At 35.2% G+C, this 22431-nt stretch overlaps 3 protein-coding genes and 1 pseudogene across 3 annotated transcripts; 3 read left to right on the forward strand and 1 right to left on the reverse strand.

Moving 5' to 3' along the window:
• The first annotated feature begins 963 nt into the window (after positions 1-963).
• Positions 964-1772, forward strand: LOC139902897 (disease resistance protein RPV1-like). Its single transcript, XM_071885564.1, has one exon. It carries the CDS (start codon positions 1040-1042, stop codon positions 1595-1597), a length of 558 nt encoding a protein of 185 aa, XP_071741665.1. The 5' UTR covers positions 964-1039; the 3' UTR covers positions 1598-1772.
• A 1697-nt stretch (positions 1773-3469) lies between these two features.
• LOC139901903 (disease resistance protein RUN1-like) lies at positions 3470-3898 on the forward strand. Its single transcript, XM_071884570.1, has one exon. It carries the CDS (start codon positions 3470-3472, stop codon positions 3896-3898), a length of 429 nt encoding a protein of 142 aa, XP_071740671.1.
• Positions 3740-12766, forward strand: LOC139902896 (uncharacterized; annotated as a pseudogene).
• Positions 12767-13585: 819 nt separating this feature from the next.
• Positions 13586-17907, reverse strand: LOC139901904 (calmodulin-binding protein 60 B-like). The gene is made up of 7 exons (XM_071884571.1): positions 17773-17907; positions 17619-17701; positions 16164-16654; positions 14387-14547; positions 14083-14283; positions 13896-14004; positions 13586-13611 (listed from the first exon to the last, which is right to left on the reverse strand). The coding sequence occupies exons 1-7, from the start codon at positions 17905-17907 to the stop codon at positions 13586-13588; spliced, it is 1206 nt and encodes a 401-aa protein (XP_071740672.1).
• Between the last annotated feature and the right edge of the window lie 4524 nt (positions 17908-22431).

Below are 22431 nucleotides of genomic sequence, written 5' to 3' on the forward strand. Positions count from 1 at the left end.
ACCGTATTGCTCAAACCGGAAAACCTAGAAACTATGTCAACGTATAAACTCATTTTCTTGTCTGAAAATCATCCCAAAAGCTTTCACATTGACATGTCAATAACCCGAACAAAAGAAAAGTTCAAACAATTATATCAAGTTGGCTATCAAAGGTAAAATCCATCGTATACAGATGATCATTAGCCCTTCTAATTGAATTATGAAATAGGTATTCACCACAGACACAAAACAATCGAGATTAGCATTAAATTTATAAATTTATAAAATAAAATTGGGGAAAAAATAAAAGCCCTATGTTTTATGTAATTAAATACTTTTTGTGAAGTGTGTAAAAATCAGGTCGGTTGATTTGTTTCCTTTGGAATTAAGAGTTTCATAGTATTAGGCTGGTAGATTTTATTTGTTAACTTTTCTTTGAAGAGAGCAGCATTTTTTATTTTTTTTTTAATTATAAAATTTTAGAACTTCAATTTTGGGATCGAATTCTCTCATTTGACACCCACACACCCGTTCTGTTAGAAAGAAACTGCTTTAGGTTAACTGCTTGACCCGCACAGAGTGAACCAGGATTTGAACGTGCACCTATTTTTTCAAGGATACGGGCCCAGAACCAACTGAGACCTTTTACCACTCAACCAATAGTTCGGTGATATTTTATTATAAAATAATACATATAAATATAAATATATGTTCATTTTAAAGTTATATATAATATATAATATAATATAATACTTTATAGATAGATAGATGATTGTTTTGTAAATGGAGGTCATGAATTCGAATCTATAAAGTTGAAAAAGTAATTCCTATAGAGGTTCACCCGCGATGACTCCGAGTTAACCGTAAAACGGGTAGTCGCCTTGGGATTAGAAGTTCGCAAAGCGAGTAGGATATTCAGGTACCATATAAAAAAAATTAGATTACAAACATTAAACATTATTAAAATATTTGATGGCTGGAGACTTTTGAGTATTGAACCCATAGTAGACTTTTGAGTGGTTAATATTGCATCTTCACATATGTTTGGATATAATTTGAAATGGCATCTTCCTCCTCTAGTAACATGGCTCCTTCTAGGGCGAATGGTAGCAGCTATGATGTATTTTTGAGCTTTAGAGGCGAAGATACTCGTCATGCTTTCACTGATCATCTTTATAATGCGTTGAATCAAGCAGGAATTCTCACCTTCAGAGACAGTGACGATGCCGAAAGAGGCGAAGACCTGAAGCTTGAAATTCAGAATGCAATTAAATCATCTGATGCTTCAATAATTGTTTTGTCTGAAAACTATGCAACTTCAACATGGTGCCTTGACGAGCTCGCGTTGATCCTTGATCAAAGAAGGGATTGCAATCATTTCGTGTTACCTATTTTTTATCATGTAGATCCTTCAGATGTTGGTAAACACAAAGGTAATTTCAGGATTGCTGCTGATCCCTCCAGACAGTGGACAAATGAGAACGTCTGCAGGTGGAAGGCAGCACTTACAGAGGTCGTCAGTGTAATTGGCATGCCGCTTGATGGGTATGCTTCTATTTTCTTTCTTAAAATATCGTCTTTGGGTTCAAAAATGTGGTCAAGGCACATAACCTTGTGAATCGATTTTCATTAAAGAGAAATGTGTATTCTGGCGCATAACCCTGTGAACCGGTTCTCATAATAAATAACTACAACTTAAGGACCTTAACATATCAAGTGCTATACTTGGTCTTGGGGTGACCTCTAGATGTATTCCCCTTTCTTTTCTTTTTATTAAATAGTTGTATTATAGTATAATAGTACTCCGCATATAATATAATATTATATCATTGCTCCTAGTGGGTTACCCAAAATCAAAATTATACTGGGAGTCCTTTTCTTTTAAAAGTTATACCAGTAAATAAATGCACGACGATGGTCCTATACCTAATGACATGTAAATAGTTACGGAACAAATTAACTGCGTTAAGTTTAGCACCAGCCACGTACATTTATTAAACCACAAAGACTATGAGCGTATTTGGATGAAATTAGCTGGAGCTGGAGCTTATAGTTGGAGCTGGAGCTTATGGGTTAGAGCTGGAGTTGAAGCTTATGGTAGATGGAGCTTATTATTTTTTATAAGTGTTTGGTAAATTAGCTGGAGCTTATTTTCCAATTCATAAGCTCTACTTTTTTCATAAGCTACTAAAAGTAACTCTTTTTCTAGAGCTTATGATTTTCACAAGCTCTACTTTTTATGTCTACCAAACAAAGCTTATTACTTAGAGCTTATTAAAATCATAAGCTCTTGCGCCAAACAAAGCTTATTACTTGAAGATGAAGATGAGTATAATTTAAAAAAACAAAATGACTAGTTTTCTCCTCTTTTCTCATCTCCATCTTCATCATCTCAAAATTATGAACCTAATTTTATAAACCTTCATCTTCATCGTCTCAATTACATGAACCCTAATTTTATAAACATTCATCTTCATCATCTCAAAATTATACTCTACTTTTATAAACCTTCATCATCCCAATTACATGAACCCTAATTTTCATCTTCATCCCAATTACATGGTACTTTAAGTTTGCTAATCACAATTGGTTTCACTTTTGCTATGTGGCAATATACAAGCAGAACGTTTTTTTTTTGGAAAAGCTAGAAACATATATTGATACAACCATAAGAGTTATAACTTGTTCGAGTCTATTTTTTTTTTAACTGTTGGATGAAATTAGTGATTAGAATAGTTGCTGTAACAGTATATAGGATTAGGAAATTTATCTGTAACAATAGTTGGTCTGTTGGTCAGCTACCTTTTGTATAAATATGGTTAATGTATGAGTGAAGAAATAAACAGAAAATCAGTTCAAAGATCTCAGTTTTATGTTTTATAAAACATTACATCTTATTATCTTGCTTTATGCTGCTACAGGTCAGAGACTAAATTTATAAAAGAGGTTGTCGACACCATTTACACTAGACTTGATCGGAAACACATTTATATCCCAAAAAATGTAATAGGGATAGATGCTCAGTATAAGGAGATCTTCAATTCGTGGTTAAAACAATCCAACGTTGAATTTTTAGTAATTTATGGTATGCCAGGAAGTGGCAAGTCAACCTTGGCGCAGTATGTTGTCTATTCATTCATATGGTCAACATTACGAAAGTAATAGTATCGTTGAAAAAATTGGAGATAGATGTAAAAACCCACATGAAATGGTTATTCTACAACGACAACTTTGCAGTGATATTTCAAAAGGGAAGGGAAGAATAATACACAGACCACAGTGTTTGTGAGGGTACAGCTCAGATTGAAGTGCTCTTGGAAAAGACAAAAGCACTTATTGTTCTCGATGATATTGTTAAAGAACGTCAATTGGAAGATTTACTCGGATCCGGGAATTTGAACAAAGAAAGCAAGGTTATAATAACCACAACAAATATTGATATAAGTAACTGGTTTAAATCCAATTCCAAGAGGTATCACATGCACAAAATATGCAATTACTGAATAATAATGAAGCATTGGAGCTTTTAAGTCTTCATGCCTTCCAAACAAAAGTTCCTAAAGATGGTTACGAGGAGCTTGTACAACAAGTAGTACGGTATTGTGAAGGTAATCCACTGGCTCTTGAAGTCTTGGGTTCCTATATGTCACAAAAAAGGACAATGGCAGCTTGGAAAAGTGAATTGACCTCATTTGGAAAAGATTTTCATGGGGATATTGATGGTGTACTTAGAAGGAGCTACTATTGGTTAACTGACTTCGAGAAAGAGTTGTTTTTGCATATTGCATGTTTCTTTGTTGGTGAGCATTTGGATTACGTGGTCAACATATTGGAGCCTGATTACGCTGCTGAATCAAAGATCAAAACCCTGACCAAGAGATGTTTTCTCTATGTCACTCCAGATAAAAAAAACTGTTGATGCATAGTTTGTTTCAAGAAATGGGGAAAAACTTAGTGAAAGGAGAATCACATGTACTTTCAGAACGCAGCAGAGTTTGGCGTAATAAGGACTCTTACGAGATACTTAGAAGAAAAAGGGTAAGATGCTTGGTATGTGTAAGCTTGAGATTACTTTCTGTTTCAGCCGCTCCAACTTGATCCAACTGTTGATCTCTTTCATTTGTGGTTTTGTTTAGAGTTCAATGGCAATTAAAGGTCTAGCTCTTGACATTAAAATGCTGAAGAAAGAGGAGGGATTTGAAACTGGAAAACAGTTGCATGAGGTATGTTGTAATTGATATTATATAGCCTTGATTTCCAAACTGGAGATATTAAAAAAAGGTAAAAAAAAAAAGGTAGAAGGTTTTCCCTGTTCAGGCTACCCGGGAGGGCGAGTAATCCGACCACATACTCTGATGTACGCAGCCCAGCAAGATTACTCCACGGCTGTTTCCAACCCATCTCTGGTCACTACTAAATATTCGTCCTAGACGAGATTCGAACCAGAGACCTCTTGCAAGGAACTCAGGGCCCCAAACCACTGGGCAGCTATCTAGTGATGGTTAAACTTATGATATAAGATATGTGAAATAACTGAATTTTCAGTTTTCACATTTTTTTAAACAAAAAAAAATGCCTCTCTATCCATGGTCAATCAACTGGCTATACACTTTACAATTAGATATGTGAAATAGTTAGTCTTTTATACAACTTTATTTAAGCATTTAGTTTATAATAATAATCAGATAATTAGATATGGAGTCATGTGACACACTAGTAGATATATATAAAAGATGGTAAAAAGAAGTTTGTAAAAGCAATCTCGGGCTGACCTGCCATGATTCATACCGAATTTTAGCATGAAAGTACCATTTTTTTTTTAGTAAAACTGGAGACCATCCTTCTATGTTTGTAGCCAATGCCAATTCCTTCCAGCTTACATTCGTTTAAGATCAACACTGAAAAGATCATGCGTTGATTTATCAAGACAGGGTCAATCAAATTTCGAATCTAGTAGGTTGAAATAGTCAAAGTCTTAGTCGGCTAATATTACTTTGAATTTATCAGAATTTTGGAGTATAGTTAATAGATTATGTCTATGTTTCTAGACAATAATGTTAAAGTTTACTATTATGAATATAGTTTTTTCCAGTGTTGCAAAAGTCGGCCGACTTGGCCGACGCGTCGGCCGACTTGGCCGACGCGTCGTTTTTTAGGCATGGCCGATTCGTCGTTGCGAAAAAGTCGGTCAAAGGTAAAAAGTCGGTCAAAGTCGGAAAAAGTCGGTCAAATTCGGAAAAAGTCGGCCAAAGTCGGTCCAAGTCGGTCAATTTTTTTTAGCTTTTTTTGTAATAGTGTTAATAATTGTTAAATGTTCATGTTTATTGTAAATATAGTTTATATTTTAAGATTCGATCTATATAATATTATATATAAATATATATTTAATAAAACTATTTTAAAAAGTCAACGTTAGTCAACGCCCGTTGCGTCCCGTTGCGTCCGACGCGTCGTTTTTTAGGCTCGACCGATGCGTCCCCGACTCGCGTCTTTTACAACCTTGGTTTTTTTTTATCTTTACAATCATATTATTTAAAGTAATTTAAATGAACAAAAAGTTCAATCCGATTAATCCCCTGTTTGACCGGCTTGACTTATTAATCCCTAAAAGTTTCCAGCAGAATTCTGGCTTAGCGATTTTTACAATCTTGGTGTCAATCCTGTTCAACGATTGTTACTTCTTTTCAGATCCTGATTATGTTCTCGTTTCTTGTACTAAACAGCTTACAAGCGATGCACTTCAGCAGATGGATCGACTGAAATTGCTCAACATCAATTATGTGAAACTCACTGGATCTTACGGGGATTTATCTGAACATCTAAGATGGCTCTGTTGGGTTGGGTTCAGTGAAAGCGCCATACATACCGACTTATTCATGGGTAAATTGGTTGCTTTAGATATGAGTCATAGCTGCTTGAAAGAATTTGAACCACCCACGGTAGGGAATTCACTTTTTCCTTTTATGGTGCAGTCTTTAAATTTGTTCATGTGCTACTAAGCTACATATATCCCTTTACTTTTGAAACAGGTTCTTCGATCACTAAAGATTTTAAATCTTAAGGACTCGGGCAATCTTTTGGAAATCCGCAGCATTCATCTGATACCTAGTCTTGAAACTTTGATTCTCTGGAATTGTCACAGTCTGTTTCGTGTGTGTAAGAACATTGAAAACCTTGAAAGACTTACTTTATTAAACATGACAGGTTGTAGAAACATGTTTAAGAGGAAACACGTAGGTGGAGAAATTACAGAAGAGCCATCCTTTCCCTTGCCACATTTGCTACAACGATTATTCCTCGACGAATGCAATCTTGAATGCACTGATTATTTTCATCTGTCTTTCAATGATCAAAAATCTCTACAATATATAAATTTGGGGAATGGATTATTTGAAGTATTGCCTAGTTACAATTTTCTTAAAGATCTTCGGGTTCTTGACTTAAGAAATTGTTCAAGGCTTAAACTACTTCATTGTCTCCCAAATACACTTGTAGAATTGGATATATATAATTGTATGTCAATAGAGAAAATAACTTTTGAATCAGGTCGCTATACATTGCAAAAGTTTACTTATGAAGGCTGCTTCAATTTATGCGAAATTGAGGGCCTGTTGAAATTGTTGCTGGTAGCTAAACTTGATGAAACTGATTTGGGACACATGAATTGGTTAAAAGAATATCAAGATTATGAAATGTGCCTGGTTGGTGATGATGCGCTCACCAAAGGCAGAAGTTGCTATCTCCAGGTTTATAATCCCTCTCTCAAACACATGCATAAACACATGCATGCGCAGCGAGATACCACTTACAAGTAAGGGTGTCAATGGATGGATGTGGATCGGATCCTTGTGTGGTCCGTTAGTGATCCAACTTAAATGGATAATTATTCGATCCACATCCAAATAATTTAAACGGATCGTCAGCTAACGAAATGGATCGTAATCCAATCCATATCCAACTACTTAAACGAATCATGATAGCTTCATTTTTTTTTCCAAAGTAATCAAAGAAACGTTTATTATATACTACTATATTTTAATATTATAATTCTAGAATATGACTACAAAAACAAAGAAAAGTCGAATTAGCATTACATGCATTCAAGTTTTGTAGTCCAATCATAGCCCAAATATTTTTCAAATTACTATATATACATATTGATTTATAAACATTAGATTAGCTAGATGCCTACATCTTGTAGTCTGTCAACGAATGAATGAACTTCTTTGGTTGTGTGGCGCAGATGTTATATGAATACGACATAATGAGCATCTCTCTGCCAGACATAACGCATTCAAACCTGTTGTTCGAGTTTATGTCACATACAACGTCTGTGTCATTTGTCGTGCCTAAGTAATTGTCGTCTCCAAGGATTAAACATAATTTTAAGATACAGATTATCAGGTGAGGATTGGGCTTGGTTTGCTAAAATCAGTATGAAAAATGGAGATGATTTGATTTACAACCCCAGAGTTTTTGGCAAACCTGATATGGGTGAAGGTTGTATATGGTTAAGCTATTGGCCAATTGGAAACTTGTTAGACGTTGGAGATGAAGTTACCGTGTCTATTGTTGTCGTGAGTGGGTTGGAAGTAGTTGAATGTGTTGCAAGCCTGGTGTACACCGATGATGATGATGAAGCACGTGAATTTTGTGAAAATGAAGTGGGATGGGCAGAAACTGTTGGAAGAGATTTTTCTGGATTTCAACTAAGCAACGGATCATACTATCTTTGTCGCCGTGATTTCTATAAGTTAATGGAGGTTGGCAGACTGAGTCCTGGTTGGTTAGGTAAAATAGTTGGTGATACAGTTGATGATACAGGTATTCATCTCTTTCCAGATTCTTAACTTTTGAGTTTTGGAAATTAAATCGAAGTTGCCAAAAATGTATAATATATTTTCTGATACTACACAATGTTACAGAGGTACGAGGATGGGGAATGGTTGGTCGACCTCGACAATCATATCAATCATTCACAGAACTAAAAACTGTCAGATGCATGATCCATGATAATGAAACGGTATTTATTATGTATATTAATATTTTCTTATGTTTGATAAATAAATAAGAAATACTAATAACTATAATAATATAATATATGAAAAAATCAATGTAAAAGTATACGACCTGTTTGGACCCATTTGACTTGTGACCTGTTTCGGCCAGTTACCCAACCCGACCCAACCTGAATCATTATGACCCGTTTAAAATTTTGACCCGTTTGATCCATGACCTATTTCAACCCAAAATCATTTTGACCCGTTGGCTAAACCGACCCGTTTGCCAGGTATACTCATACCTCACTCTCGTGAGATTGAGTATTTTTGTTGTCATGTATGATGATGAAAAGGTCTGTATGACATTAAAGGATAAAATAGATATATTTCTAGAAGTCATAAATTTTCTAGTGTATCAAAGTTCATGACACTCTGTACTAGGAAATAACTTATCTAGTAGGGGTAACGTTTCTCTAGCCAACTGTATGTCCATTTCATACTGTTTCTTTTTTCATCTGTTTATGATTTTGTTGCTAAATGGCTCCATTTTTCTTGTTAGGCTTCTGTTCTGTTTCAAAACTTAACTTTTTTTTTTTTTTTTTTTTTTTTTTTTTCCGATCTACAAGTCCTTTTCTAGAATAGCTAAATATTATCTATACTCATGTATTTGTGCATTCATATGTGTTACTAATATTTTTTTGTTAACAACAGTTTGGGATCACCCTAGGAGTACTAAACCCAGAAAGACCACTAAACACAGAAAGACCAGGACAACCTGCATGCCAGGTATGTGTACATGTATTTTATATGTTGCCTTATTCTCTGTATTATTGTCTTTTGCAAAACTGAAAATTATCCTTGCATCTAAAGTATACTTTTGTATATCAATTATGTATTTCTGCATGTCATCCCAGTACTACTTAAGGACGGGTACCTGCAAATTTGGAGAAACATGCAAGTTTCATCATCCTCAAGAAACGGCTGGAGTGGTGGGCCGAGTTTCACTTAATGTTTTGGGTTATCCACTTCGTCCGGTTTGCATTCGCAGCTCTTATTATATATCAACCTTCTCTCAGCATGTTTTGTCATATTATGATACTTCATATCTTTTAATACAAAATGCTATAGTTTAAAGTTTCTAGTTAATAAAATTAATTCTTTGGTCAAAAGCCGTCATTTCCACATCAATGTCAAAATTGCTACTTATACACATCAACTTCACTGGTTACAGATTTATTTTTTTAATCTAAGATTGTACGTTTTTATAAGCCAGAAGGTAATAAGGTACTATATTACCCTCAAATGTATTTGAGAAAAGTTTGTCATCTTTCTATACAATCAATTTAATACTCCTGTGGTGCAACTAATTTGAAAAATTGGTTTTTCTGATGTGAATTTCATTTTTGTAATGTTCTCAAGCAGAATGAACCCGAATGTGATTATTATCAGAGAACTGGACAGTGCAAATTTGGAAACAGTTGTAAATTCTACCACCCTCAACCAACTGACATGATGGTTACTGGTTCTAAACCTGGCTCTATACCTATACCTGCTGCTAGCTATTATGGATTACCACCTGATAACTTATTCCCTGAAAGGCCGGGTCAACCTGATTGCCAATTTTACATTAAGACCGGAGACTGTAAGTTTGGTGCAGTTTGCAGATTTCATCACCCAAGAGAGAAGGTGATACCCATGCCTGACTATGTTTTGACTCCAACTGGGCTTCCTTTACGTCCGGTTAGTTCCTCAACATGGTCTGTCCATAATCATATCCATTTTTAGCTATCATGTACTGCAATACGTACTAGATTTATTTTTTGCATTCAAGCTAGAGTTACAAATTCAAGTGAGTTACATCATGAAAAGGTCGAGTAAGCTAACATTAAATTTTAAACAGGCCATATATAGTAGTTAGCAAAAACGGGAACCGGTCATATGGGCTTAAAGTTGCCTGAAGCACACTTTGAATGCGTACAACCTTCTAAATCGTTGTGACCAACATTTAGATTATTATCTTGATAAATAATTTTTTTTTTTTCAATTAAAAGCATTTATTAAATTTTAAAGCTTAATAAAAGGATAATTAGAGGGAAAGGGTAAGCAGGGACCGGGCCAAAGATGAATATGCTGATTCAAGATATAATGATTGACATTGTGGTTTCCTATTTCTAACAGGGAGAGCCTATTTGCATTTTCTATTCTCGTTATGGAATATGCAAATTTGGTCAAAGTTGCAACTTTGACCACCCAATGGGAGTCGGCACTTACAATTTCGCTCCAAATTTAGCTGATGCCCACAATTTGGCATCATTCTCAGGAACTGGTCGATTAAACATCACATCAGAAGGGCCAATAACCTTATCAGAGAGACAACAAAGACCAGGACAACCTGCATGCCAGGTAGGTGTACATGTATTTTATACATTGCCTTATTCTCTGTAATATTGTATTTTGCAAAACCGAAAATTTTCCTTGTATCTAAAGTCTACTTTTGTATATCAATTTTGTATTTCTGCATGTCATCCCAGTACTACTTAAGGACGGGTACTTGCAAATTTGGAGAAACATGCAAGTTTCATCATCCTCAAGAAACGGCTGGAGTGGTGGGCCGAGTTTCACTTAATGTTTTGGGTTATCCACTTCGTCCGGTTTGCATTCGCAGCTCTTATTATATATCAACCTTCTCTCAGCATGTTTTGTCATATTATGATACTTTATATCTTTTAATACAAAATGCTATAGTTTAAAGTTCCTAGTTAATAAAATTTTATCAAGAATAATGGGTTTAATTGAAAACTGTGACCAACTTATGTCAGATCTTTGTTTTGGTTAATATCCATGTAGTATTTTCTTTCTCAAAAATAGGTGTCAACTTTCAATTGTTATGTAGTTAAGGTTAGGATTTTCAAATTGTTTACATTTTTGGTAATCGATTTTTTTGTTGTTGAGGCGGAATTTTTGGGTGCCAAGAGTATAACATGAACTATTTGGGTGGCCTACTAACATGTATATATAGGTGAGGATTCTCATAGAATTAAGGGTGGAAGAGAACCAGAGAACTCCACAGTTTGCCCACACTCACAGAATGAACTTCATTTTATTGACAGATATAAAAAAAAATTTTAAAAAAAAAAAATCTTTTTTTTAATTCTGTGCACAGGTTGAAGCCAGTCTAGCCAGTCTGTGCCATGTGGATTTTTTTTTTAATTATTTGTTTTTCAGTTTGAGAGGTTCTATGGGTTTCTCCCTACCTAAGTCCTCTCTGAATCCCTATATATGGTCAAAAGCCGTCATTTCCACATCAATGTCAAAATTACTACTTATACTCGTCAACTTCACTGGTTACAGATTAATTTTTTTTTTTTTTTTTTTTTTTTATCTAAGATTGTACGTTTTTATAAGTGAGAAGGTAATAAGGTACTATATTACCCTTAAAATGTATTTGAGAAAAGTTTGTCATCTTTCTGTACAATCAATTTATTATTTCTGTGGTGCAACTAATTTGAGAAATTGGGTTTTCTGATGTGAATTTCATTTTTGTAATTGTTCTCAAGCAGAATGAACCCGAATGTGTTTATTATCAGAGAACTGGACAGTGCAAATTCGGAAACAGTTGTAAATTCCACCACCCTCAACCATCTGACATGATGGTTACTGGGTCTAAACCTAGTAGCCAGAATGAAACAGCTAATGAACTATTAAGTGGAACATATCCTTCATATGGCACTGGCTCTATACCTATACCTGCTGCTAGCTATTATGGATTACCACGTGAGAACTTATTCCCTGAAAGGCCGGGTCAACCTGATTGCCAATTTTACATTAAGACTGGAGACTGTAAGTTTGGTGCAGTTTGCAGATTTCATCACCCAAGAGAGAAGGTGATTCCCATGCCTGACTATGTTTTGACTCCAATTGGGTTTCCTTTACGTCCGGTTAGTTCCTCAACATGGTCTGTCCATAATCATATCCATTTTTAGCTATCATGTACTGCAATACGTACTAGATTTATTTTTTGCATTCAAGCTAGAGTTACAAATTCAACTGAGTTACATTATGAAAGGGTCGAGTAAGCTAACATTAAATTTTCAGCAGGTCATATATAGTAGTTAGCAAAAAAGGGAACCGGTCATATGAGCTTAAAGTTGCCCGAAGCATACTTTGGATGCATACAACCTTCTAAATCGTTTTGACCAACATTTAGATGATTATCTTGATTAATAATGTTTTTATCAATTAAAAGCACTTATTAAATTTTAAAGCTTAATAAAAGGATAATTAGAGGGAAAGGGTAAGCAGGGACCGGGCCAAAGATGAATATGCTGATTCAAGATAAAATGATTGACAATGTGGTTTCCTATTTCTAACAGGGAGAGCCTGTTTGCATTTTCTATTCTCGTTATGGAATATGCAAATTTGGTCAAAGTTGCAACTTTGACCACCCAATGGAAGTCGGCACTTACAATTTCGCTCCGAATTTGGCATCATTCTCAGGAACTGGTCCATTAAACATCACATCAGAAGGGCCAATAACCTTATCAGAGAGACAACAAATGCCCTCCAGTGATAATAATATTGACCCAGAAGATTAAGGACCTCCAATTGTTATTTCCTACAATTTTTTTGCAGTAATTAAACGTTTGCCTGTAACTTCAATATGGTTGTTGATGTACAGAATACATGTTAAATCTTAACCTATTCTTGTTGAATTAAATTCCATCGACATTCCAAAACTTTTAAAGTATCTGAATTGCAATAAATTTTGTAAATCCTCAGTTCAGTCAACAGGTTATGTGAAAGAAATCCATAATAAGTCAATGACCTTATAATACACATCAGCAAGATGGTTCCTTTATCTTGAAATATCTAATATTTATTGGTGATTATAGAGCAGGTACTTGCACAAAAAATGTATTAGGTATTTGATTATGATCTGTCTTTTATTTAATCTAGTAATAGTAAAAGTCTGTCTTTTTATGCACAACTGCACAATAGTTATTCAAATGCTCCCACTTGTTGTATAAATTTTTATATTACTTTATACGAACTTTTTAAAACACAGCTCTATTTTACAAATCAAAACTTTAATAAATTTAGAATAAAGCATAGAAGTGCAGGTTCACCAACGTAACGCTTGTGATAATCCCCGCAACCTCAACAGAGTAAACAACAATGTTGAATAAACAGTCCCTTGAAATCCATCACCTCCCATATAAAAAATTGAATATGATTGGTTACAATAACACAAAAGCGAAAACTAAATAACTTTTATAACTTAAGGAAGTTCATCACATTCTAAAAACGTACAAACCAAACTACAGAGCTAAACTAAACACAAACAAGCAAACTAAGATCACAACATCATATCTATCACCATATATGTCTTGAATCTAACCATAACTGAATATCAAATCACAGCATATACGATACAATAACATAAACTCCACAGAAACATAAATACATATATTTTTCCTTTTCATCAAATCTACAACAAATATTTCTTTTGATCTACAACAAAAGTTACTTCATTGTTACAGATCCAAAATACGAGTAAATCATAACTAAAATCTCGTAAAAAGCGGTAAATACCTTCAGATAACGTCTTAATCTGTTTTCTTTTTCATCTGATCTTTTAAAATCATCATCAGGAACAGATGATCGTGATGATGCCTCCGGTGTCTCCGTGGACGGTAAAGTAGCAGATGCTGAGATCTAGAACATATCCAATTAGAACGTTAATCGTACGGTGAATAGGAGCGATGATTTTGAGTTGTTAAAGAGGAGCTGGGTTATGAAATAATATTGTATATAGATTGTACATGAAATAGTTCAACAAAAGGTCTATGTATGTACCTTGATTTGGAAATGTGGCATTAACAACCTACATAGAACTAGAAGCTTTAAGAAGGTCACCATGAAGGCTGGCAGTTAGCATTGGGGTTGCAACCAGAGAAAGATTATTAATTGGCACCATTACACGCAAATCTCTGTAAATTTGTTTCTTTAGCCCTTCAACCAAAGACTGCAAAAGTTGTTGAAAACGTTAGCTTAATCCTGAATAATGTTATCGATACAATTGTATCGGGCATGAAGTACAAACCTTTTGAAATCCATTCATCTCATTTACGGAAAGATGATTTACACCATCAAAGGTTGCACCCACGACCTCCAAAACAGAATTGAAAATGATACCAACCGAATCTGCAACGCAGTTGTAAAGATACAAATTACCGTCTAAAACACAAGATTTAGCATGGTTGATAATCGTCTCCCATGACTTGCTACTCGGCCCAACAACCAGCTATATTATCCACATCATGATATATATAGTCAGTCAAACCATGACATATTGATAAATTTTATTTTACATAACAAATTGGAAATGATCGACGAGAATTTCTAACCGCGTACAGTGATGGCTCATCAGTATTATACACTTGTAGAAAGTCTTTCACGGTATATATTTTGAGTGAACTCAAATTCCTATGCAAAACCCCATCTTTTGCTATCTTTTCCAAACGCCAAACATCATCAAAAAAGAATGGAGGATAGTGCTTATTGTATGCTAAATCAAGATGAATAAATACATTTAGCAATGATATTATTTGATCAAATTTCAAGAAAATGAGGCCATCTACTCATTAATTTAAAGCAGGGTTAAAGCTACAAATATGTCATGTACTTCCACAGTAGATTATAAACTTTCAAAAAGTGTACTCATGTCAACAAAACGTTACTTGCTACCGGTTGAACCGGTAAAATAATTACGTGGCATTTTGTAACGACCCGTCAAAATCGCTATTGACGCGGCACGTTAATCATTGATTCCACAGTGAGGTTTTGACCTCTATATGATACGTTTTGATAAAATATTGCATTCATTAAAATAAGTGACTTTCTAAACATAGAAAGTTATAAACATGTGGGCGAGTGCTTAGGTATAAGCAAAACCCCGAAATACATAAGTCTTTAATTTACAGGTTGACATCACAGTCCAATTATTTATTACACAACGCAGTTTTATTTTGAATGCAATAAACTTTGTACAAAGCATGAGAGACTCCATGCAGGCAACAAGCACATCACAGCGGAAGCATTATAAGGACCTGAGAATAAAACATGCTAAAAAGTCAACACTAATGTTGGTGAGTTATAGGTTTAATTACTCGAGTCATAAACATATATAAAGATAGACCACAAGATTTCATCAAAAGTTTATCAATAGATTCTACGTAACAGAGCACCCTGGTAACTAAACTTAACGCTATAGTGATAATTACCCCATTCGTTTTAATACACGCAAACCAACGTGTCTTAAACTCAAATAACATACGTCCGTTAAAAGGCTAGTGCTCTAGCTCGGACGGGGATGTCAAGCCCTATGGATCCATATACAATTATTCGCGCCCACCAGTCCATATCCTATGTACTGGCAGCTACTAGTTACCAAAGCTAAGGGATTTTCGGTTTAACTCAGTGTAGAATTTAGTATGTACTTGTGTCTTATCGCGTTTAAAATAAATTGCATGTATTCTCAGCCCAAATAGTGTTTTACTGTAGCAAATCACTGTAGCAAAGTCGTTTTCACTGTAGCACTGTAGCAAAATACGGTTTCACTGTAGCAAATAGTGTTTTACTGTAGCAAAGTCATTTTTACTATAGCAATTAATGTTTTACTGTAGGAAAGTCGTTTTTACTTGTACATCTTATAATATATATATATATATATATATATATATATATATACATACATATATGTATATTTACATAATATTAAATCATAAAGAGAATTGGTTTAAATTAGTCGAAATTTTTCGGGTCATCACACATTTTTTTCTATTTAAAGATGACAGGAATGAATATAATTAAGGGTGAAAACTATAAATAGGCTATATAGTTTCTCTTTTGTTCCAATGTACGCTGTATAGTTTCTCTTTTGTTCCTACGTGGAATGACAACTCAACGCCAAGTAGGATGACACATCATCACATGTTTTTTTTTTTTTTTTTTTTTTTTTTTTTTTGTTCCAGGTTAAAAAAGTTTAGTCGTTTACATGAACACACTTTTTGAAAGTATATACCCTAGAGTGAGAGTATTTGGGTTATATAGCTTACAATGGGACAAAAATGAAACTATATGAACACTTAAAGAAAGCTGAAGAAATTAAAAAGAATAACTTACAGTCTCCTCTCCTATCTTTTACCACAAAAGCTTCGCTTACTGCTTCTCGAATTCTCACTCCAGCAGTTGGATTTAGGGCCTTTGCCCCTAACCTAAACATCCTACTCCTCCGCCAGCTCGAGTTATCCGTAAAAACTACATTATGTGAAACGGCAACTCCTTCTTTCAAATATAGTTCCAAATCACCTGTCAACAGCGGTCTTTTGCCATCTCTTGCATATATAATCTTAGTATCAAAATTCGTCTGAGACCAATTCTCATGATCACCAGCGGGAAAATCACCATCAACAGGCACAATCGCTATCTTCAGTGAAGATAAAGGTCCGTATGACACAGTTTTATTTGAATTAGGATCAAATAACACTACATTGATGGTATTATTATCCTCAGATTGTACCCTACTGCCAGTGAAAATTATAGGAATAGGCTTAGTCAGAAAACGAAGCTGCAAGGGCATTGTATTACTGGATTCACTTGCATCTAAAGGAGACCTACAAAAAAAAAACAAAGAAACAAATCCAGAACATCATTAATCCCATAAAGAAAGACTCATTTTCGACTCGCTGATGCTCCTATAAAGAAAGACTCATTTTCGACTCGCTGATGCTGAACTTTCTATAAAGTATCTATTAAAACTTGACATGCATTCATACATGCTGTGTTCAAACATATATGCTGATGAATCGTACACAAATAAGATGAATATACAACCTTGGTAATTTGCCAACAAACTTTTTAAATACATGCTCCACCTCTTCTCGCACCTAAAAACATGTATATATTTATTAAGTAGAACGATATTATGATTAAAAAAAAAAATAAGTGACAGCAACATACAAACATATTACAAATTTCCAATATCAGTGAATTTAGAAATAATAGATAGAAAGTACTTAACATTACTATCAAAATGAACACAATAAAAACCATGACTAGGTTTTTAATTGTGAGCTTTACTATAAATTACACTACAGAAAATAATCCTTGATTGATGCGGGTGCATCTGAGTTTTCTTTTAATCTAAAGCAGGCTCAGTTAATGACCCATACTTACTACGGGTCAAATTTTGACAATGATGCAATATTTGGGTTTAAAACTGATGGGGGAAGGAATCTGATCTCATGGCAACCTAACAGGCTCTAAAGGCTGGCCACATCCCATCCAAGTCAACAAGTCTGAGCTACAATAATGAGTCTTTATTATCTATTAATGTATTTTCTTTAATTTCCTAAGCAAGTTTTAAATGTTTGCTTTTGGAATTCTTCTACTTTCCAGCCTTACATAAGGGCTCTCAAGTTGTACTCCATCATCAAATTTTGAATATACAACTTGTGCAGTTTATTTTGAATCTATAAAGGAGTCGATTGCTGATTGTTTTTAGTGTGGTGCTAATGTTTTATCACTAATAAACGTCATCTTTCGCCAATCTAATTGACCTTGGTGGTGTTTAATTACTTTATCCTTGGTTCAATCAGGTTGTCAGGCTTGGTGGTGGTAACCTTATTCAAGTCATTTTCATTGTTCTTTATTCTACATTCCTATTAACCAATCCTACCACGTATCAACTGGTATCAGAGCTGACCAGGCTCCTATGGCAATTCCTCTAAACATGACAGCAGCAGAAGCCTAAAATCTGAGGCGTGATAGGCAGATTGAACAGCTCCAGAAGCAAACAGAACTCATTACCCAATAACTTGCTAGGCTTCTTGATGAACAACCACGTAAGTTTAAACAAAGAAGCCATGAGGGTATTTATTCTTCTAGTGATGATTCTACCTACCAAAGTGATTACAGAAGTGGTTACAATTCTAATGATTTCGGCCCGTCCTCTTTACATAGAAGGAGAAGGGCTCGAGATGATTTGCGGGATGTCAAAACAGATCCACCAGAATTCCATGGGGGAACAAACCCTGATGACTTTATCGAATGGTTAAATAACATGGAGAACATCTTTGATGTTAAAGGGTATTCTGATGAGAAAAGCTATAAAGTTGCAGTTTTAAAGTTCAAAAGTATGCTTCATTGTGGTGGGAAAACGTAAAATCTAAAAGAGAGAGAAATGGAAAGTCTAAGATCAAGTCATGGAGGAAACTCAAGAAGCTGCTCAAAGAAAGATTCCTACCAGATTCATACAAGCAAGATCTCTATATCAAGATCACCAATTTCAAACAAAGTAATATTAATAATGATGATTATACTCGTGAATTTGGACAACTAATGTTACGTAGTGGCATACAAGAGAAGCAAGAACAAACCATTGCTCGTTACACTGGTGGATTAAACCATGATATAGCTGAGAAGTTGGAGTTGCAACCTTATTGGACCTTTGATGAGGTGTGCAAGTTAGCTTCTAAGATCGAGAAACGTATTAAGGGTAAAAAGGTGGAAAAATCAGCCCCCAAGCTGATTATAAGGAAAGTACTTCCTTTACAAATCCTTTTTATAAAGCAGGAAATCCTCCCAAAGTTGACAGACAACAAAAAGACAAAGCACCTGCTATAGATGCACCAAAGAAGAAATGTTTCAAATGTCAAGGTTTAGGACACTTTCAAGAAGAATGTCCAAACCGAAGAGTCATTACTTTAAAAGAAATTCAAGGGGTTACTCTGGTGGAGAAAGAGGAAAAGGAAGAGGAGAACCCAATTTATGATTCTGAATGAAGGCTATTTTGAAGAAAGAATCAGGCCTGATGAAGGAGAGCTTTTGGTTTTACGAAGAGTACTTCATACAAAAGAAGTAATTCCTGAAGATGATCAGAGAGAACACATATTCCATTCGAGATGCACAATCAAGGGAAAGGTATGTAATTTTATTATTGATAGTGGAAGTTGCACAAACGTTGCGTCCACCACAGTTATCAACAAACTAAACATTTCAACTTCTACTCACCCGAGTCCCCACAAGCTTTGGTTGAATCAAGGAACCGACATAAGGGTAACTAAACAAGCCTTACTCGCTTTTTCTATTGGTAAATCTTATCAAGATGAGGTTCTTTGTGATGTAATACCTATGGATGCATGTCATATATTACTTGGTAGACCTTGGCAGTATGATAGACATGTGTTACATGATGGTCATCAAAACACATACTTATTCATCATGGACAAGAAGAAGATCATTCTCGATCCGTTATCACCTGCTTCGCCCCAGAAAATTGAGCAGAGGCTGTTGAACAAGGTTGAGAAAAGTTTGTTCATGAATGAAACAAGAATGGAGAAAGCTATCAACAAGGGTAAGACCATTTACATTCTGTTTCTAACTGAAAACAAGTTGAATGAAGGTGAGAAACATGTGCATCCAGCTGTTGAGACACTCTTGAAAGAGTTCAAAGAGGTTTTTCCTACTGATCTACCTCCAGGATTACCCCCACTTAGGGGTATTGAACACCAGATTGATTGATCTGATCCCAGGAGCACCACTTCCTAACAAACCAGCCTATCGGTGTGACCCAGAAAAGACAAAAGAACTGCAACAAAAAGTTCAAGAGCTCATTGATCGAGGCTATATTCTTGAAAGTATGAGCCCATGTTCTGTTCCAGCCGTGTTGGTTCCTAAGAAAGATGGAACAATGAAAATGTGTGTTGATAGTCGGGCCATAAACAATATTACAGTCAAATATAGGTACCCTATTCCAAGATTAGATGATATGCTTGATGAACTTCATGGTGCAACTTTGTTCTCTAAAAACTTGATCTTAGAAGCGGGTACCATCAAATCAGAATGCGTGAAGGAGATGAATGGAAAACCGCTTTTAAAACAAAAGGTGGTTTGTATGAATGGTTGGTGATGCCATTCGGACTCTCTAATGCTCCCAATACCTTTATGAGATTAATGAATGAGGTACTCAGATCTTTTATTGGTCACTTTGTTGTTGTGTACTTTGATGACATACTTGTTTACAGTAAAGGAATGGAAGAACACGCTCAACATTTGAGGAGAGTATTTGAAGTTTTGAGGAATCAAAAACTTTATGGAAAATTGGAAAAGTGTGAATTCTTTTCTCCAAAAGTGGTATTTCTTGGGTATGTTATGTCAAAAGATGGTATTTCAGTGGATGACTCTAAAGTTACGGCAATCAAAACTTAGCCCACACCTACTAATGTAACTGAGGTAAGAAGTTTCCATGGACTTGCCTCATTTTATAGGAGGGTTGTTAAGAATTTCAGCACCATTGTTGCTCCTCTTACTGAATGTATCAAGAAAGGTGCCTTTGAATGGACATAATCTGCCCAAAAGGCATTTGAGCAAATCAAGGAACGCTTGTGTGAGTCTCCTATCTTAGCTCTGCCTGATTTTAACTAATTGTTTGAAGTAAAATGTGATGCTAGTGGGGTTGGCATAGGGGTTGTACTGTTGCAGAATAAACGCCCAATCGCCTATTTTAGTGAGAAACTAAACGGGTCACGGAAGAACTATAGCACCTATGATAAGGAGTTCTATGCCATCGTTCGTGCTTTGGATCATTGGAGTCATTACTTGAGACCAAAACAGTTTGTACTACATTTTTATCATCAAGCTTTAAGGCATATCAATGGTTAAAGTAAACTAAACCCTAGACATGCAAAATGGGTAGAGTTTCTCCAATCTTTTACTTTTGCCTCGAAGTATAAAATTGGGAGTTCTAACATTGTTGCAGATGCACTTTTAAGGAGACATGCCATGCTTACAGTCCTTGGTGCAAGAGTTTTGGGTTTTTCTTTCATTAAAGAATTATACCTAAATGATTCTGAACTCTCTGATGTAATCCAGAAATGCAAAGGGAAAGCTTATGGTGCTTACTCTATCCAAGATGGGTTCTTGTTTAAAAACAATAAATTTTATGTTCCTAAAGGAAGCACAAGGGAGCTGCTGATTCGAGAAGCCCACAAGGGAGGGTTAGCGGGTCATTTTGGCATCAACAAGACCCTTGGTGTTTTACAAGAACACTTTTACTTGCCTCGCATGTGCACATGTCACCAAGCAAAGAGCAAGTTTCATCAAGGTTTGTATACACCACTATTCGTTCCTTCACGACCATGGGAAGACATATCTATGGACTTCATTTTGGCCTTGCCTCATACCCAACGTGGAAAAGATGCTGTAATGGTTGTAGTAGATCGTTCTTCTAAGATGGCACACTTTTTTCCTTGTCACAAAACTGATGATGCTCTACATATTGCTGATTTGTTCCTCAAAGAGATTGTACGTCTTCATGGTGTCCCTAAGACTATAGTTTCTGATAAGGATGTCAAGTTCTTAAGCCATTTTTGGAAGTCACTATGGAAGTTGCTTGGTACAAAATTGTTATTCAGTACAGCTTATCATCCACAAACGGATGGACAGACTGAAGTAACAAATCGTACACTTACAACCTTATTGAGATCCATTGTGAGTAAGTCCTTGAAGGACTGGGATACTAAGCTTTATTTTGATGAATTTGCTTATAATAGGTCTCCTACTTATGCCACTGGCCGCACACCATTCGAGGTGAACTATGGAGCTAATCCTCTCATGCCTATTGATCTCATAGCTCTCCCGAGAGGTAAAGATTTGCACTTTGAGGCAGAAACTCGGGCTAAGGAAATGCAAAAAGTTCATGAACAAGTGAAGACAAAGATTGAGCATGCCAATGAACTATACAAGAAAAAAGCAAACAAACATCGCAAGAAGGCTCTCTTTGAACCTGGGGATCTTGTATGGTTGCACTTAAGAAAGGAAAGATTTCCTTCTAAAAGAAAGAACAAATTAATGCCAAGGGGTGATGGACCATATAAAGTGTTGGAAAGAATTGGAGATAATGCTTACAAGCTTGAATTACCAGGAGATTCAAATGTTTCAGCAACTTTTAATGTTGGGGATCTCTGAAATGTCCCGTTCTTATTGATTAAAAACGTTCCATATTAATTGATTTCGTTGCGAGGTTTTAACCTCTATATGAGACGTTTTTCAAAGACTTCATTCATTTTAAAACAAACCATAACCTTTATTTCATCAATAAAGGTTTAAAAAGCTTTACGTAGATTATCAAATAATGATAATCTAAAATATCCTGTTTACACACGACCATTACATAATGGTTTACAATACAAATATGTTACAACAAAATAAGTTTCTTGAATGCAGTTTTTACACAATATCATACAAGCATGGACTCCAAATCTCGTCCTTATTTAAGTATGCGACAGCGGAAGCTCTTAATAATCACCTGAGAATAAACATGCTTAAAACGTCAACAAAAATGTTGGTGAGTTATAGGTTTAACCTATATATATCAAATCGTAACAATAGA

The sequence above is a fragment of the Rutidosis leptorrhynchoides genome, chromosome 3, assembly GCF_046630445.1.
Source record: "Rutidosis leptorrhynchoides isolate AG116_Rl617_1_P2 chromosome 3, CSIRO_AGI_Rlap_v1, whole genome shotgun sequence".
NCBI lineage: Eukaryota > Viridiplantae > Streptophyta > Magnoliopsida > Asterales > Asteraceae > Rutidosis > Rutidosis leptorrhynchoides.